General features: G+C 44.1%; 1 protein-coding gene across 1 annotated transcript in view; it reads right to left on the reverse strand.

Annotated features, from left to right (window-relative positions):
- Positions 1-8: 8 nt before the first annotated feature.
- The window catches only part of POU2AF2 (POU class 2 homeobox associating factor 2), a 39,732-nt gene continuing 19,527 nt past the window's right edge, over positions 9-20,213 (reverse strand). Inside the window, exons 3-5 of the mRNA XM_060604640.3 lie at positions 8,684-8,726; positions 5,346-5,644; positions 9-4,118 (exon numbers count right to left, since the gene is read on the reverse strand). Of these exons, the coding sequence (XP_060460623.1) occupies positions 3,717-4,118; positions 5,346-5,644; positions 8,684-8,726 (744 nt within the window). The 3' untranslated portion in view covers positions 9-3,716. The remainder of the gene's footprint in view (positions 4,119-5,345; positions 5,645-8,683; positions 8,727-20,213) is intronic.

Genomic DNA, 20,213 nt, shown 5'->3' on the forward strand with positions numbered 1-20,213 from the left:
ATATATGCATATTTATACATATATGTACAAACACACACACACATATATATACACATACGTATATATGTATATATGTGTGCATATGTGTGGGTACATCTGTATGCACGTAAATGTGTATTTTATTATTGGGATTAGGAATTATTTTCCCTTTGTGGAATTTCTTGTAAAGAATTCAATGCTTAAGAGAACTGGAGTATTTCTTCCCCTACCACAATAATACCATCATATTCTATTAAGTGAGCTGTCAAGTCGTAATGCTCATTTAAAAGCATTTATTAAATAAACCAGGTAGGGGCGCCTGGGTGGCTCAGTGAGTTAAGCTTCTGACTTTGGCTCAGGTCCTGATCTCGTGGTTCACGGGTTTGAGCCCCGTGTTGGGCTCTGTGCTGACAGCTCGGAGCCTGGAGCCTGCTTCAGATTCTGTGTCTCCTTCTCTCTCTCTCTGTCCCTTTCCTGCTCATGTTCTGTCTGACTGTCTATCTCTCTCTCTCTCTCAAAAATAAATAAATATGTTAAAAAATGAAATAAGCTAGGTAAGGATGTGGTTTCCTTTCATTCTCTGGGGTTTGTATAACATTGTGGGAGGAACACAAACACTCAGCTACATACCGTAATGTCTGTGTCCAGCGATTTGGGAGGACTGTGGATACTGCGGTTTCTGCAGGGGCAGATTTGCTTTCTGCTTCTTCTTGACATTATCATCTAGCCAGCTGTCTTGGGTAACTTGAACGTGCCATCCCCATCTCGGCCTACTTTAAGCCTCAAGCACCTAAAAGAGATAGTGTTTTGAATCCGAAGTCTCTAATTTTCCCTCCTTTCCCAAGAAAGTTATGAGTCTGAGGAAAGCAGGTTTAAGGAAGGAGAGGGAGAGGATGATGAGCATTTCTTTCTGACGCCGGCCTTGTACATTCTTATGAGAAGGTGCAGTAAGTCCCTGGCGTGCAGCAGGAAATAGAGAGTAGTTGGGACTAGGGAAATAGGATTAATTTCTGTGTCATAATTTTGTAGCGTGGTTTCGCTTTTTAACAAAGTATCTCAGCTTCCCAGAATAAACCAGAACCAACTTGAAATACATGTAATAAGATAGAAACACTTTGTCAAGGAAACAGAATTCCTAAAAACCATCTACCACTTGGAATTACTAACCCCACTCCCCACACCCCAGTCCCCCTTAGACTGAGCAGCCAAAATGGATACTTAGGCACCGCGTGGGCCTGTGCAGGTCTCCTTGCTTGTAAATTAATTTTGTTAAATGCTACAATGCTTCAAGGAGAGTATAGAGTGCACCGAGCTCGCTGCACTTACCCTGGTCTGAGGTCTGGTTGTGGAGCTGTACTTACCTGAGAGTCAGTGCATCTTCAGGTTGTGAGGAGACGATCGTAACGCGTGAGAAGAGCAGAGCAAACCACGGGGAATGAGCACGTCTAACATTCAGCGTTAACAATCAGAAGTTAAAGCGATGTGGACACATATTTTTGGTTTACACAACTACTATTGTGCTGTGTGCTTCTTAGTAACAATGGTAAGCAGCAGTGGACATAACCAATATAGAAAAATGGCTTTTGAGACCCTTGTGGAGACCCCTAGATCCAGAGAGAGGCCAAATCTCTTCTTTCTGGTGCAGGGGTCTGGATGAGGGAGGGCTCTGCTAACGATTCTGGGACCAGGACTGAGATGTCAAGTCTCACCAGACTTAAAGAGCAGCTCTCTGGGTGCCTGGGTGGCTCAGTCGATTGAGCGTCTGACTCTTGATTTCGGCTCAGGTCGTGATCTCACAGTTCATGGGATCAAGCCACACGTCAGGCTCTGCACTGTCGCAGAGCCTGCTTCAGATTCTCTCTCTACCTCTCTTTCTGCCCCTCTCCTGCTCTCTGGCTTGCACATGCTGTCTCTCTCTCTCTTCTCTCTGCCCCTCCCCCTGCTTGCAAGTACACACACTCTCTCTCTAACTAAAAACATAAACATTAAAAAAAAGAAGAAGAAAGAGCAGCTCTCTTGTGCACAGAAGTTGCCCCACTGCACTCAAGAGCTAATGTTGAGGGAAGTGAAGATAAGGCTGTGACAAGAGGTGGTGAGAGAGAAGAGCTGGGGCAGGGGACCCAGGAGAGGGCAGCCCAGTGGCCGGGAACCCACCAGTGCTCCTTCCTGATCTGCTTCTGCAGGGCTGCTCTGCCAGGAGGGTGCTGAGGGGTGTGCGGCAAAGGAAGGCTCCCTATCCAAGCATTTCTGCGGGCACCCCATAAACAGGGAGTGTACTTGCTTAGCCAGAAAATACCATTGAAGGCACAGAGGAGGAGTATCAATTAGTCACTTCTAAGTGTGAATTAATGCCCTTATTTGGTTTTTCTGGACTCCTACCTAGATGGGGTAAAGCACAGGACACCATAACAGAGGATGTGATCAAAACTGTATTAAGTGGCTTTACGCAACCAGGTGGAAAAGGAGAGCAATGGCCCCCAGGAGATGGAGGAAAAAGGCATTGGGTCAAGAGGGACCAGAGGGGTCAGGAAAATGTGATAAGGGAATAAGGAAAAGAAGGTGGCAGGAGAGTAATAGAAAGAGTGTGGGTGTGACCTGTGGGCCTTGACTCATGCTTTGCAAAGTCAAAGGGCATGCAAGGCTTTTGTGACGGGCTTTGTGAACTCCACTGGCAAAGGAATCTACAGCAGTCAAACTTATACATGAGACAGACAGAGGCTTCAGATGTCAGTTTCTTCATTTATACACAATAGGAGCTATACATTTCTGAGCAATGAGCCACCAACAAGGTCTTCCTTCAAATGGGGGATGTTGTGTGTAATGCTACTGATGCACACGTGACAATCTGTCTTTGCTTCTTGGTATTCTGTGGTCTGTTGTTTCTTGTCGACAGACTAGTCCTGTCCTCAGCATTTCCTTTATTCTTACTTGATCACAGAACACCCATTTCACTAATCCACTCTAATAAATATATATATATTTTTCCATCTGAGAAACAATGTAGCTTATTTAAGGCTATCATGGATCAAAGAAACTTTGGGGCCTATTTTTTTGCTGGGGGGGAATGGTGATTAGACTTGTTTTTTGACATTCTAGGCTTTAGGGCAGAGTCAAAGCTGTGTATTTATGAAGCCATAGTCTCCTGACCTCATCCAATTTTAACCACAATAAAGCATTTATATATGGTACCATATCTGTTACTGGTCCTTTTTAAGTCACTAAGGAGAGACACATGGATAACACTTTACTCTTCAGAAATCCCATGGTACAAAATGAGTTTGGTTTTATGTGCCCTAATCTACACTGTATCCTATGCTTTCTCTCTTACTGTAGGACACACATAGCTCATCACCAAGAAAAACTGCACAGGAGAATCAGTGTATTTCACGATCTGCATAAACTTTTTAATGTAATTTAAGAAAACTACGAGCGCTAAACATGATAGTTCAAAGATAACAGAAATTCAGAATGTAAGGTGTTACTAAAGTTCCAAAAAGGCATCGCTCTCAGGTGTCTCACTAGAATACGGTCTGATGTCCCGAATTAACGTACGTTGTATTTCATGGGGCTGTGGTAGGGAGGATTACAGATGAATCCCGTGGTCTGTTAACAAAGGGCAGCCTGATGGCCTGTTCTGAGAATCTGGTTCTGAATGAATAAGCTGCCACACTGCAAATGGTCCATGAAATACAGAACCCCGGAGAGAAAAGCCCAGCAGAAGTCCTTCAGTGCTCCCTTCAGTAAGCTCTACGGCACTCATATGACCCCCACGCCATGCTCCCGTCTTCTTTGGTCCACGAAGAAGGGTCCTGAAGGGAAGGGGTGTCTACCCCCTCCTCTGGGGCGAGGGGTACCACCTTGTGCGGTAGATCATTGGACATGGTCATGAAAGGGGTGAAGGGATACGGGGGTGGGGTGGGGTACCCTGGCACATGATACAGATCCTCTAGTGCATGCAGGGAGTAGGACTGAGCCCCAGCTAGGGGGGCCCCCCAGCTGGAGCTCCTGTGCTGAGTGCTGGTCCCAGACTCCAGCGGGGAGAGACATCCTGTGCTGGGCGGCAAGGTCTGCGGGGTATCGGCGGGCACGGGGTCTGCCTGGCTGAGACCATCGGGCACCGTTTGCTCCCATGAGTCCCTCTGAGGAGAACGGAAAGGTCACTGGGGTTAGTCATTAGATGATACTCCGACGTGGACAGATTTCCTCACCAACACTGGCTGTGGTCACACCATGGCTTCCAGAGGGGACTTGGTGTCCCCTCTCTGCTGTTCCAGCTTCCTTACCAGGCACTTGTTCCCTCTGGTGTCTAATACCAGTGGTGAGAGTTTTCGTTCCTTTCTTACTCTAGAATTAGATTCTCTATATTTATTACAATTCCTTTCCCCAGAAAACACCAGTAAAGGAGTGAAAGGAGGGAATAAAACAAACATTTATACAGCATTTTACCCATTACGACGTACTATGTCTTGCATTCTTTTTAAGCTTCACCCTACCCGGGGTCCTAGAATGCCCTTTCCACAGTGGGGACGCCAGCGCTGGCCGCTCCTGGGAGGAGTACGTCTCTAAACTACATGGTGGGCTTTTGCCCTCAGAGAGCCAAGAGGTAGAACTTCCATAGGCTTAGAGCTGGAAAGACTTGGGTTCACTTCATGGCTGTGCCACTTACTAACTTTCTCACTCTGAATGCCTCACTTTGTTCATCTGTAAAATGGGGCTTTAAGAATTGTATCCTGAGAAGTTGCAAGTATTAAAGGAACAAAGGCACATAGGAGTTCCTGGCTGGAGGAGGTAACTCCATAAGGTTAATTCACCCCCTTTTGTCTAAAATCCCATCTTTAGAGATTCATTCCTTTGTAGTTGAAGGCTTTACAGTTTTCTGTAAGTTGGGTGTTAGTATTCTTCAGATCTTTAGGAACTCACCACTTTGTTAGGATTGAGGAAGAACAAGATTCTATAGGGTAGAAATATTGTGGGAGAGAGTGCAGGGGGACTGGGAGGTTAGGAGACACCTTGGTGGCCTGCCCTGGCAGATTACAGCCTAGTCTCGTGGGAGATGTCACTTCAGTGAGCTTTCCTTGTGTGCTGCGGGAACGATGGGGGAGCGTCTGGCAAAATGAGTTGAGTCCTAACAAAATGGATATAAACTTGCCTTAGAGTTGTCCCCTCCCAAGACCCTAGACAGACAGACCTTGCGGGGGTCGTGGTCTGCGTGGATTTTGAGGAAGGGCCCCTCTCGGAGTGTATCCTGGGAGAACAGCCTCAGAGGTGTGCCGGGCAAGCCGGACCTGACTTCCATCTGGTTACCAAGCGCAATGACCGGCCAGACCTCACCTTACTCCCTAAACGGGAGACCCCTGCATACTCACAAGCACGAAGTGCGTGGGGTCCCCAGGGAAGGGTGGAGGCAGGAGCGGCGGCAGGGGCGAGGCGCTGAACAGAGAGCTGGTGCTGGGGGTCAGGCCAGGCGGGGGCCGGTGGTCTGCGTAGGGTTCCGGGAAGTAGGAATCCAGGAGGGCCGGGTGGCTCTGCCCTGCGGGGGACTCACAGGGAAAGGGCTTCGCCGGTGAGGTGCAGACGTCATTTGCAAACTGTTTCGTGTTGTGGAAATCCGAGTCAGAGAGGAAAGATCTTCTGACACCATAGTAACCTGACGTTACCGGTGAACCTGTTGCCAAAGGAAAAACAAACTGGCAACAATCTCTCCATGGGAAGTCCAGGCAAATCTGTTGCAGCTGAGACCCTCCACGTGGGAAACGGTCTTTTTTTTTTTTTAATTCAAATTTTCATTTAAATTCTAGCTAGTTAACATACCAGTGCAAAATTGGTGTCGGTAGTAGAATTCAGTGATTCATCACTTACATACAACACCCAGTGCTCATCATAACTGCCTTCCATTTTTTTTTTTTTTAAGTTTATTTGTTTTAAGAAAGGGAGCACCAGCTGGGAAGGGACCGAGAGAGGGGGAGAGAGAGAATCCCAGGCAGGCTCTTTGCTGTCAGGACAGAGCCCATTGTGGGGCTCAATCTCACAAACCTTGAGATCATGATCTGAGCAGAAATCAAGAGTCAGACACTTAATCAGCTAGGCCACCAGGGTGCCCCAGAAGTACCCTCCATAATGCCCATCACCCATCTAGCCCATCTCCCGCCCACCTCCCTCCATCAACCCTCAGTTTGTTCTCTAACGTTAAGAGTCTCTCATGGTTTGTGTTCCTTTCTTTCCTTCCCCCCTCCAAGATGTTCATCTCTTTTGGGGAAACCGTCTTTCTAACATGGGCTGAACACCAAGGCAAACATTTAAATAGAGAAATGCCTTGAAAAGCATTAAATATTGCTGCATTGCCCCTTTTAACTGGTCCAGCCCAAATAACTAATATGTTTAAAGTTCATTCCGCCTTTGGAGAGGAGCTCATTGGAGACGGTGCCGTAACTTCTCATTCGCTCACTCCAAGTGCATTTACTGTGCACTGTGTTCCAGTCACTGTGCTGGGAAAAGTTTGGGCTTAAGGAGACAAGGAAAGGAATCCCTTGACGTTTACATTATATCAAATGAAGCGGCTTTTTTTTTTTTTTTTTTTTTTTTTAACAGCTTCTGAGCTCTGTCCCCATAGACTCAAGACTGCTAACAACAGGCTGCTTCTGGGTGTGTTATCCGAGATGCAGTATCTCTAGATAAGGTGATAGGATAACCCCACCCCCAAATCAGAGGTAGGCTGTATGCTGCTTCCACCTCTTTGTATACTGACCTTTTATCAGATGTCTCATACCTAGCAGGCATCAAGAAATGGCTTGCTTGCTTTGGGATGATAGAGCTTCTCTGCAACCAAGTCAGAAAGAGGACGGCCAAAAAATGTGTTTGCTGGCTTTGAGGAGTCTGGTGTTATTTGCTGCCCTCTTGTGTCCATGCCGAGTCCCTGACTCAGCTCACCTGGGCCCTGGGCGAGTTTGGGAAGGGAATACCTCCCACAGAAAGCTTCCCTCGGTGAAACCAGGGGAACCAGATGAACCTGAGAAGAGTCTCTTTTACGGCAGGGCCAGTGAAATTGTCTCATAGGGGAAACGAGGTGTTCGCTAAAGACTTTCAGACCCAGTGGCTCCGCTGTAGCAGGAAACACATTAGCATTTAGAACATGTTCCGGGAGGTAGACTCAAGCTCTGTACAAGTGATGGTTTAATTATTCCAGCTGGTGGTGGATGTGGTCTAATTAGCTAAGATCTGCGCCCTGAGGTCACAAAAGGGCTGAGCTTGTCTTTCTTCCCTTCCCTCAGCCAGAGTGGGAGCTCTGTCCCACCCACTCTCTACTCATCCTCCCCAGACATCATACCCCTTTGTTATCGTGACACAGTCATCCATTACTCCACCGACACAGGACTTTGGCCCTTGACACGAGGTGTGGAACTTTATATTATGCTCACTACTCCCTCAGCTGAGTTGCAGCCCTCTTTCTAATCTACCTGCCAGCTCCATGGGGGTCAGGGCTTATGTCTTATATTTTGCTGTAAATCCAGTAGCATAACACCGTGTTCCACAATTATATGTAAATTTATTCATTCATTCGGAGGATATCAAAATTCCCCGTAGAAACTTACAGCAAATTCTACTCCTTCTACTGGCATCTGAAATTCTATAGCCCCAGACTTCTAATCTGCTCATGAATTTGAAAGCTGCAGTCAGGGGTTTCATCATAAGCATACTTCCACAGGGGGAAAAAAAAATGTGCAAGTGAAAATTAATATCAATAAAGAAAATTCTGTTTCATGCCATGAATTTGTATCCACGGGAGTGACTGAAGCTGAGGGGAGAATGAAGAGTATGTAAACAAGTCTTCTAGGATCTCATGTCTATATTCCCAGTTTCCAAATAAAAACAACCATGAAGAAAAGAAAGAAAGGAAAAAAAAACCACAAACCCTTGTGCTTTCTTAAGTGCATATTTTTCTCTTTAAAAAGAGGAGGAATAATTCTGGAAAGTACGGGAAGCTGCAAAAATTTCCTTCTATAGGAGGGAGCAGATGTAGCCAGATTCCAGGGATGATAAACATGTTTGGGAAACACAACATACAGACATTCAGATATGCGGGGTCTCCTTTTGGCCCTTATTCCTTTTCTTATCCAGCTGCGAAGCTTCCTAAAATCATTTGAGAAAGCCTATGCCATCTCCGAGTTTGGGCTCTGAAAGGAGTGTGTGTTAGTGTGCACAGGCGTGTGCACGTGTGCAAAGGCATCCCCAACACTTTTGCTAAGAATCAGAATGCCCCTTTCCCACCTCTGCAGGAGCACTGAAGGACACATATGTATTGAAATGAATACCAAATGCTTAAGGTGCCTGATGCACAGAGAGCCCTCCATAAATGGTAGTTTTCTTCACCTGCCTTTCTGTTTCAAAGCAGGCGCATAATCTATCGGATCATGGTCCCAGAATTGTGCACATTTTAAAACCATATCGAGGGCCTGTTACTGCTTTCGCTCACTAAGCTTCTGCAAGGCCAGGGATGGAAAGGCCGCCTTCAAGACAGAATGAATTCCAAACTCAGGAATGATTGAATTAGGTCTGTCTTCACTGATTTTCTATTTTAAAAATAACTTGTTCGAAAAAGTAAAATTTCGAAGGAGCTGTAAGGCACTTATAAAAGAATGGAAACCCCAATGCCGGACTGAAACTCAAAAGGGAATTACGTAACTGCTCGTTGAGCTTCAGCACTCACCTGGCATCTGGGCAAACGGAGACGGGGAGTTGCTGACTCCGCTCTGGAAGGCAAAGAGAGTGTTAGTGTTTTCTTTAGTTCCGAGCTCAAATTAAAAAAAAAGAAAAGATTAGGGATACATTTGATAAGGTTTATATCCTGATACTAAGAAACATTACTTGGGGGCTGAACTGGGAGGGCAACCTAGGTTAAGAATTCAAGTATCAGCGGGGCGCCTGGGTGGCTCAGTCGGTTAAGCGTCCCTCCGACTTCAGCTCAGGTCACCGTCTCATGGTTCGTGGGTTAGACCCCTGCATCAGGCTCTGTGCATCAGGCTCTGTGCTGACAGCTCAGAGCCTGGAGTCTGCTTCAGATTCTGCATCTCCCTCTGTCTCTGCCCCTACCCTGGTCATGCTCTGTCTCTCTCTCTCTCTCGCTCAAAAATGAATAAACATTAAAAAAATAAAAACTTCAAGTGTCAGAGTACAAAGTTTTATGAGGGACAGAGTCATAAACCAAAGTTCGATTCTAGTAAACATGCCAAAAAGCTCAGGCTAGATGAAATGGAATAATTTGTACTTCATTGTTTTTACTGTTTGTGGTAATATAAAATATATACCATGTGCTTTATATACACACATACATATGTTTGGCATTTGGCTTCAGCACTGAGTGGTCACTGTTTTACGGTGTGCCTTTATGTAGAATCAAAGCTCCAGCCAGAGTAGGGACCTTGACTGTGGCTTGTGCTCAGTGCCCAGAACAGAATGTGGTTCATAGTAGACACAATAAAAATGTGTGGAATAAAGATACAGTCCTCAAAGAGCCCGTGGTCTAGTGATCATGGGAGGTTGGGGGATGTTGTCTGTTTGGTTATGTCCCCTCAGAAGATGTATGGGAGTCCTAACCCCAGTACCTGTGAATGTGACCTTATTTGGAAATAGGGCCTTTGAAGATACAACTCGTTAAAGTAAGAGGAGGTCATACTGAATGAGGGCGGGCCCTAAATCCAGCGTGACCGGTGTCCGTATAAAAAGAGGAGAGAGAAACACAGAGACACAGACACAGAGGGGAGAAGGACACGTGAAGACAGAAGGAGAAGTTTGAGTGATACAACGTCAGGCTGAGGACCACCGAGGACTGTGGGCCGGCAACAACCAGCAGCTGGAAGAGGCAGGGAGGTGTGCTTCCCTAGATCCTTCAGAGGGAGTCTGGCCCTACTGATACCTTGATTTTGGACTTCTAGTCTCAGAGCTGTGAGACAGTACATTTCTGGTATTTTAAGCCACTCCGTTTGTAGTTAATCTGTTCCTGCAGCTTTACTTAGGTGATACCTAAGCTGACCTCTGAAGGAAGCGTATCCGGGGGTGCAGAGTCTTAAAATATACAACTGCAAATTCTGGCTCCACGATGCCCCCCCAACAAAGTTGTGTAGGGAAAAAAATAGCTGTTGCAAAAGTTGAGAGTCCTCAGCATCTAGTTCTTTGGATCTGAGCTCTTAGCCTGGCACTCAAAGTGCTGCAGACCCTCGCAAGTTGGAAGAGACTTTATGGAGAGCCTCGTGCAAGCACCCACTCAATGCCAAGGTCCTTTCCATGTTATTAACGCTGAGTGCATTGAGCTCCGAGGGATGGAGAGCCCAACACCCTCTGTGAAAGCCCATTTCTTCTCTGGGCACTTTCGACTGTCACAAAGCAGGCAGAAGAGAATCATTTTCTTATTTCTCATCTTTTTGGTCCATATACAATAAGTTTAACCCTTCTTCCATATATGGCTCTCCAAATATTCAGAGACAATCCACCATTTCCCCAAGGTCTTAATCAGTTTGGGCTTCTCTACCAGCAAATACCATGGACTGGGGTGGCTGAAACAGGAAACATTTCTCCCAGCTCGGAGGCTGGAAGGGTGCCCATGTGATCAGGTTCTTGGTGGGGAGACCTCTCTTCCTGAGTGGTTTGAGCATGGCCTTCTTCTCACTGTGTCTTCATGTGGCAGAAAGAGAGATCATCTCTCTCATGTGTCTCTTCCATGAGGGCACTAATCCCAATCACAAGGGCTCCATATTCATAACCTAATTAGCTCCCAAAGGCCCCATTTCCGAACACAATCACATGGCGGGGTCAGGGCTTTAACATATGAATTCTGAGGAGTTGAAGAACATTCAGTTCATAGCACCAAACTGGAATTCAATCTCGTCCAAGCCAAAATGTTCTCCAACCATTCAGAAGTAGCACAAGTTAATTTGAGCGAAGAAGACTCTGGACCCAGAGTGTATGTGTTTGAATCCCAGCTCTGCCTCTTATTAGCTGTGTGATCTTGGGTACGTGAACATCAAATTGTATCACACCTGCACGTAGGTATGCACATATCATGCAAGCACATAGAATAGCTCCTGGCATAGAGTGAGCAGGAAATGAGTGCTAGTTACATAGTGCTTATCATTCACATGCGTTCTTATGCCCCTTCAAATCTGTGGCAAGTTCCTCTAAACATGCTCTGATTTATGTGTCTTCCTGTTGAATAAGTTAACACTTTTACGTGGCAGGAGGGAACCACGGGCGGGCAGGGCCAGGGGTGCCTACATCTCTATGGGAAGCAAAGGAAGAAGCAGTGATTAAGCACAGAAGCACTTGTGTTTGGGCACAATTTCCCATGTTGCGGGGCCCATCTTATCCTGGGGTTCCTCCGAGTCTCAGCTCTGTCTGGCTGGGTGTTTTCTCGAAGGCGGGCACCAAGGCCTACACCCTCTGGCTTCTGCGTCCGCCTCCTTCCGGGTGTCTGTGGGCTGTGTCCTGAATGCTGGCCAGGGGAGATGTCCTGCTCCCCTTCTCCCACCTTTTCTCCCTGCCTGCTACCCTTAAGCCGCTCTGGCCAAGGCTGGGCCAGGCTGAAGGCTTCTGTGAGACGCGGACACAGGCCCAACCTGATGGACGAAAGTGTCAGCACCCTATTTTGCTCTCAGACGGCTCTTCGTCCAAGCCTCTTCCCCAAGGCGTGGATAAGGCCCAGTCTAAGCCCTACACATCTCTGCTGTGAAAGCTTTCCTGTCATTCACCTGTGCCACCAGGCAGTCCCGGGGATCTCCTCACACCCCTTCTCCTTCTGCCCAGGCCCCCTCATTCCCGTGGAACTGGAGCGCTGTACCCTCCCCAACCCAGATTCAATACCCAAAGACCCTACAGCAGTTTCCCAGTTACAGGTCTCATTGATTTTATTTATGACTTGATGAAAAGAAGCCTCTCGTGTTCATTTCTCCTACACGGTTTTTGCTTTCTACCTGCTGTGGAAATTACCAGTGTGTTTTCATTGTTTATGGTTACCCACAAAATTTTACCTTGTGTATTTAACAAAGACTACGATCGATACCTGAAAACTCCCACTGACAAAGTCCTCGGAACATTAGCTCTCACTAGGCCTCTCCCTAATTTATGTGACTGTGCTATTTTCCGGCATTTTAGGTTGTTTCTTTATATTGCATCTTTCCAATTAGACATCATAATTATCATCATTTTTTAAAAAAGTTTACTTATTTATTTTGAGAGAGAGAGACAGAGAGAGTGAGCAGGGGAGGGACAGAGCTAGAGGGAGAGAGAGAATCCCACGCAGGCTCCGAGATATCAGTGCAGAGCCCGACTTAGGGCTCGATTCCCTGACTGTGAGATCATGACCTGAGCTGAAATCAAGAGTCAGACGCTTCACCGACTGAGTCACCCAGGCTCCCCATCATCATTTTATTAAGTAAATCTGTATTAGATTTACTTATGTATTCACTATTTTCTTTGCTTACTCTTCCTCCAGACTATTTTTTTTTTAGGATTCATTTTCCTCCTTCTGGAGTAATCCTTCAGGGGCACCTGGGTAAAACCTGTTTGAGATGCTCTCTCCCTTCCTCTCTGCCCCTCACCCCCTCTCTCTAAAAAGTAATCCTTCAGAAAATTCCTTTCCTGTAGGTGATGTTGGTGGTAAAATGCTTCAGTTTTTGTTTATCCTGAAAATATCGTTTTTTTTTCTCTTGTACTTAAAAGGGAACATTGCCAGGTTCACAAATGTAACTTTATAGTTCTTCCTGTCTCACCACTTCAAAGATGTCACCCCACTGTCTCAGCTTCCATGATTGCTCTTGACCTTATAGTTATTCTTTAGACAATTTTTCTTTCCTTTATGCTTTTTAAAAAAAAATTATTGTGGGAGTATAGTTGAATACAATGTTACATTGGTTTCAGGTGTACAAATGTAGGGGTTTGTCAATTCTACACATTACTCAGTGCTTACCCACGGTAAGCAGAGGTGCCCTCTGTCACCATACAATGTTACTCTAATATTATTGACTACGTTTCCTGGGCTGTGCTTTTTTTCATCCCTACGACATTCATTTTATAACTGGAAGTTTGGACCTCTTACTCCCTTCACCTATTTCACCCATCCTCTCTCTCTCTCTCTCTCTCTCTATATATATATATATATATATATATATATCCCCTATATATATCTATATATCTATATATCAATATATATATCTATATCTATATATATATATAGATATATAGATATATAGATATATAGATATATATACCACATCTTCTTTAACCACTCACCTGTTGAAAGACACTTGGACTGCTTCCATAAGTTGGCTATTGTAAATAATGTTGCAAGAAACATAAGGGTACATATATCTCTTTGAATTAGTGTTTTTGTTTTCTTTGGGTAAATACCCAGTCATGGAATTACTGGATCATATGGTATTTCTATTTTTAACTTTTTGAGGAACCCCCATACTGTCTTTCACAGTGGCTGTACCACCTTGCTTTCCCACCAACGGTGCACAAGGGTTCCCTTTTTCTCCACATCCCCCCAACAATTGTTTCTTGTGTTTTTGATTGTAGCCATTCTGACAGGTGTGAGGCGATATCTCATTGTGGTTTTGATTTGCATTTCCCTGATGATGAGTGATGTTAAGCATCTTTTCAGGTGTCTATTGGCCATCTGGATGTCTTCTCGAAAAAAAATCTCTTTAGGTATTCTGCCAATTTTTAAAGTCTCTGCTTTTTAATATACTCCTTTGGTCTTCAAATTTCTTCAAAGTGACCTCATTTTAACTCTGGAAAAGTTTCAACTGTCCTCTCTTTAAATATTGTCTTGTCTGTATCGTCCCCATTCTCTCCTTCTGGGGCTCTGTGAAGATGTTTGTTAAACCTTCTACCTTCACCCTCTATACCGAAAACCTCCCATTATACTCTCTATATCCATGATTTTCTTTTCTATATTTTGGTATAAATTGCTATCGACTTCTTCAGAAATACATCCAGTTCACTAATTCTTTCTTCAGCTAATTTGTTTTATTTATTTATTTATTTATTTATTTATTTATTTATTTATTTATAAGTTTATTTATTTTGAGAGATACAGAGACAGTGTGAGTGGGGGAGGGGCACAGAGAGGGAGAGAGAGAATCCCAAGCAGGCTCCACACTGCCAGCACACAGCCCAATGTGGGGCTCAAACTCACGAAGCTGTGAGATCATGACCTGAGCTGAAACCAAGAGTTGGACGCTCAACCAACTGAGCCACCCAGGTGCTCGCTCATACATTGCGTTTTAAACATTGTCAATGAATACATATTTTTTCATTTATATAAATTCCACGTGATTTTTTTTAAAAAATCCACCACCTAGTGATTTCTGTTAGTCTCTAGTTGAATGTTTGCTACTTAAGTGACTGCGTATTTTGTATTTGGTAGTTCTAATACCTAAAAGCTTTAGGCATTTGAATGTATTGTTTATTGTTTATGCTGACTCTCGCTCATCCTGGTTTGCTTCCTTATGCATTTGGCGATCTTTGATTGAAACTCACATCTGGTTAACCTTCATCTGTGAAAATCTGGGGTTCTAATTTGAGATTGTTTTCCTCCAGAAGATTTATGTTTGTATTTCTGGGGAGCCAGCTCCCTTCCCGGTTCCCCAGTTAATCTTGGAGTCCCAAGTTCAGCTCCAACCTTGGCAACTGTTTAAGGACTGTCATGCATAAAGCTAACTTGGACACCTGTTCTCAGGGGAACTTGCCTTTTTGGTGTGATCACCTTCTCATCATTCAATGTCTTAATTTCTCATCAAACAGTTTCCCCAGCCTCCCATACCAGCACTCCTTGCCCCTCTTCCCCCAGCCTTGGAGACTTCCCTTACTTCCTGCCAAGTCAACAAACTCTTACTAAAATGTGTTTTATGCAGGACCCAGTTTTGTTGTGGGTGAGATCTCCCCACCCCCAGACCATCTAGTCTGACCCAAACAATTGAGTACCTAAATATTGAGTACTTAAATTAGACATAGATACCTTTCTGTTTTTTACACAGCACAAAATATTTTATTTTCTCCTAATTTCCAAATTCTCTCACAGAGATGTAAATTACAATAGAAGTAATTCATAAACCCATACTTGCCATTTCATAGACAAACTATTAAGCATGTGCCCAGATGTGTTATATGTATTATCTCATTTAATTATCACCACAGTCCCTAAAGAGAGGGAATATGATTCTCATTTCAATGATGAGAACTGAAGAGTAGAGAAATAACCCAAGTTCCCAAATGGGTGGAGGTGATGGTGATCGTGGTGGATGGACTCAAATAAGGACCTTTGGAATTTCAGATCCTATTCATTAACTAATATGCCATGCTGTCCTCCAAGAATTTTAATATCTCAAAAATAAAAATAGAAAAATTTCCTATGTAGCTAATTTTTTTTAAGTATATAGGAGACTTGGGGACATCCAGGGAGAGGATGTAATTATACCAAAGCTCACAAAGAAAATTGCCACTTTCCTGTCTGACACCTACATATATATATATATATATATATATATATATATATATATATATATATATATGTATATATATATATTCTTAGTCCTCCAATGGATATACTATTTTGGGGGGTCAGCTTTACTGAGGTGCAATTTACACATAATAAAATTCCCAAATTTTAAACATACAATTTGATGAATTTTGACAAATTTTGACAGACTCCTGTGACCCACCACTATAATCATGACCTAAAACATTTCCATCAGATTAGTTGTTTTATAGCGATACTGAGCACTGCCCTCTCTGTGGTGGCCTGGGAAATATTTAGGGGGGTGGATATAAAAGGCAATGATCATGCCTGTGATCACCCTGTCACCTGGCCACCCTGTCAGCTGGCCTCACAGAACATAGAACTGAGTTCCAACGGCTCTGTGTAGGGACTGGAAAGGATCTCCCTGGACAGAGTTCAGGGCTGGTACTTACTCCCCATCTCCTTCTCAGACCTCATAGGTTGAGGAGGAACAGGCTACCACGTGAGTCTTTAGCACGCGCCCTCGCTGTCATCGCACGTGTGAAGGGAAAGCTCACGTCCCCTTCTTCCTGCTTCAAGATACTATGTTCACACAGTTGCCTCTGATCATATGAATTCTCCAGAAATAATATTGAAATTAATACTGAAGAGCCCATAACTTTTGACCAAGCAAGATGGTATATAATTTTTATTTTGCATATAGCAAACAACAGGATCTCACAATGCCAGGTAGCCAAATTCAGAGGTTTATATTTGAATGAAATTTGCCAGTCTGCAACTTCCTGTAGCTAACACAGCAGCCTCACAGCTGCCCCAAAAGCCCCTCCATGAAAATGAGTTAATTTGAACTAATGGGTCATCCAGGTAGTGAAGTGATAAGATTAGGAGTTTCACCTTGAGTACATTTATTGTCATTTTTATGACCCAATAATATTTTCAGTTGCCAATCTGGTTGAAGAAATATACTGAAATGTATAAGGAAAAGATCTCCGACTGGTATAAGATTTTTCACACTACTATATAATTTATTTCTAAATTCTAATGACATACTTTAGAATGTGGCTCTTTAATCTTAAAGATAATTGCTACTAATTAGTAATTATTACTAATTACTAATAATAATCATAGCCACTCGTGGGTAGCTGGGCTTCCTTTTCAATTTCTATTTGTTTTTGAGAGAGAGAGAGAGAGAGAGAGACAGAGTGTGAGAGGGGGAGGGGCAGAGAAAGAGGGAGGTACAGAAGCAGGCTCCAGGCTCCCAGCTGTCAGCACAGAGCCCCATGAGGGGCTTGAACTCATGAACTGTGAGATCATGACCTGAGCCAAAGTCAGATGCTTAACTGACTGAGCCACCCAGGTGCTACCCAGGCACACAGGCACCCAGCTGGGCTCCCCTTTAAAGGAATTCATAGCAGTCTATATATTTAATACCTCATTGTCATCACACCTTTGGTTGAGAGAGGGGTTGAGGATACTATACTGTACATTCTAAAACCTTGTTTTAATATCTGAATTTAGGGGCACCTGGGTGGCTCAGTCGGTTAAGCGTCCGACTCTTGGTTTTGGTTCAGGTCATGATCTCACGATTTCGTGACTTTGAGCCCCATGTCGGGCTCCAAGCTGACAGTGTGGAGCCTGCTTGGGATTCTCTCTCTGCCCCTCCCCCACTTTCACTATCTCTGTCTCTCTCAAAATAAATAAATAAACTTAAAAAAAATAATATCTGAATTTAGACCCATCATAAGTCATACGATTTTCCTCCAGCTTTGAAATTAATGTAAAGTTAATGCTGGATGTAACACAATTAGTCTTTCAGTGGATCTCCATGTTAGGCTGGAATGTCTTCTTCTTCCAGAAGAGAACGGGCATAGAGAATCAGATGCCTTACTTAATGTTAAACCATGTAGTAGAACCAGGCGCATTCTGATTGGTGTGAAATCTTATACTGTGAATAAACTATACTAACCTTGCTCTAATGAACTTTATTAGTTTTGCAAAGTTTGAAACAGGTTTTGATTTGTGGGCCACTTATCTGAGTTCCATGGTAATTAGCCATACGTAAGAAAAATATTCCACAGTGAATAGGAACTATAGTTAGAAGCATCTACCATGTGCCAGGTGCTTTCTATAAGGCTATCTTATTATAAACTGAATACTATCACCTCAGTTTTACAAACAAGGAAACCGAGCATCAGAGAAGATAAGTAATATGCCCAAGATCCCATGTCTAGTAAATTATGGAACTAGCTATAAACCCAGAGTCTCTGCCTCCCATATTTCCGCTCTGTCAAGCTCTCAGTGACCTAACAAGCAAGTTCTCTGCACATGCCCCTTCCGTCAAACCAGATATTTCCCGGGCACCTCTGATGTGCATGTCACAGTGCTGTGTAGACAAAACGCCACTCAGAGGCTTGCATTGGGATCCACTTAGGGAGACAAGCCAGTTCGTGGTAGATTAAATATGGTCACAGTTTCTTTGCAGCCCACCGCCCCCCCCCCCCCATTAAGAAGTGGAGTCTGTCCCGCTACCCCTCAGGTCTAGGATGGTTTTGTAACTTTCTCTGACTAACAGCATGTAGCAGAGGTGATGATGTGTGCACTTCAAACTCTAGGCATCAAGAGCACGTCCAGTTTCACCTTTGCTTGAAATCCTGCCTTATGATCTCCTCTTCAACAAGTCAGTCTCAGCCCCTGGAGTATGACTGACTGTGGAAGTGAATTCCATCACTCCTGCCGAGGGCCAGAACTGACTGCCAGATATGGGAAGGAGGCCATCTTGGACTTCCAACATGGTGGAACCTCTGGCTAAGTGCAACCACGTGACTGAGCCCCGAGGAACATCCGGCCGACTTACAGGATTGTGAGAAAGAATATGTAAGTCTCATCACCTCCTAAGGTTAGGGTAGGTTCTCATGCAGCAATAAGTAGCTGATGCAGATGTACCCAGGAAAAAGTAACTCACGGATGCCAACCCAGGCTAGATTATACAATGTGAAGGCAGAGTGGAGGGGAGTTACTGCCTTGGGGAAAGGTGACTGAGTCCGTTATATTGTGGGAGATATTGGAGTCCTAGTTTCCAAGTGCATGGTACATACTCTACATATTTAATTGATTTAGTAAAAATGTATCACGTGCCTAGTATGCATCGGGATTGTGTAATTTCCAGAAATAAAAAGGATAGGGCATGGGTTCTGTTCTTAGGGAGCAAACAGTTTCATAGGGAAGACAGTTGCACAACTGTATAAATGGGGTTGGGAGGACTAGCATTTCATGAATATTTACTTCATGCCAGATTCTGTACCAAGCACTTGACATATACGGGTGTGTGTTTCATCGTTTTTATTAATGGCTCATATTTTTGTGCTTTGTGTCTTCTGCTCTGCACTAAATGATTTGTGCAACATTATCATTAAATCCTCACTGATGAAATAGATGGTTGTAAGTTATTATCTCTAGACTACAGACTGCAAAACTAATAGACGGTATAATGGACTTGTCCAAGGTTGCAAAGCCAGTAAGGGATGTAGCTTGATTTAGTGCAGATGGGGGTGGGGGTGAGCATGAGGGCTGGGGGTGGAGGTGAGTTGCTGTCTTGGGGGAAGGTGACTGAAGACACTATATCGTGGGAGGTATCTGAGTCCAGTTTTGAAGGATGAAAGGAGATCAGTAAGAAGACAGGGTAAGGGGCATTGTATTTGAGGAGAAAAGCAAAAGCTTGAATGTGAGGCTAGCATGTCACAGACACAGAAATGTGTGCAGGAAGTATGCAGGGAGAAAGCTGAAGAGAAGCTGGTGGAGGGTGTGGGAACCAGCTTATAAAGGGTCCGGTAGCAGGCAGTGGTCGTGGAGAAGTTCCTTAGCTGTGCAGACATAGTGGTAGTAGTATTGTAGGAAATTTAAACTCGTGCTGAAAATGATGGGTCAGAAATGGACGATGGGTGAGGGCAAGGGCTCTTGTAACTGAACAGAGATCCAGCGGTGAGGGTCTGATGGGTTCTCCTTAGGGGAGGAGTGTCAGGAGGCCAGCAGGTGATTTTTTTTTTTTTTTCAAACTCTATTTGGCTTTGTGTTAGAGCCTGCCAAGGGTTGATCCTCACCGTGGGAGTGTTGAGGGCTGCTGGCCACCTGTCCCAGTTGTACCAGTTCCCAGGGCTCTTTCTCTCTTTTCTTCTTTATCACCAACTTCCCCACTGATGCTTGGGTATAAAGAGGGGGCTGGCCCTTCTCCCTCATGCTGTACTTTCACAAAGCAAAAACCCCTACGTTCTTAAATGATTTGATAATATGTTGTATAGGTCCAATCCAGAAGCCAATAAAAATTTGTGAGGAAGGAATATTGACAGATGTATCCTTAAAAACATTTGCCACATGTCTACAAAGCCTAGATTACAGAGGCGGATTTATCTCGCAAAGAAACAGCTCATCTGGGTTTGCGCAGTTTGTTTTCATTATCACCAGCCTCTGGCAAAGTAGGTACTATGTAATCGATCTAAAACGGAGAACATAAACGGGTTAAATGATTTGCTTAAGGCCTTCAAATGTATAGAGTTAAAAGGAACACTAAAAGTCTTGTTGAGGTTCTTTCTTGGGGGAGAGGATTTACCAGGAGAACATTAATTTGTGCATTTTTATAATAGTGCTTGTAAATACTGAACACAGATTTTGATGTTCATTGACTTATTGGTATAGCAACTTAATTTCTTTCTAATAAAGTGTCATAGAA

This window comes from Panthera onca, chromosome D1, assembly GCF_046562875.1.
Source record: "Panthera onca isolate mPanOnc1 chromosome D1, mPanOnc1 haplotype 2, whole genome shotgun sequence".
NCBI lineage: Eukaryota > Metazoa > Chordata > Mammalia > Carnivora > Felidae > Panthera > Panthera onca.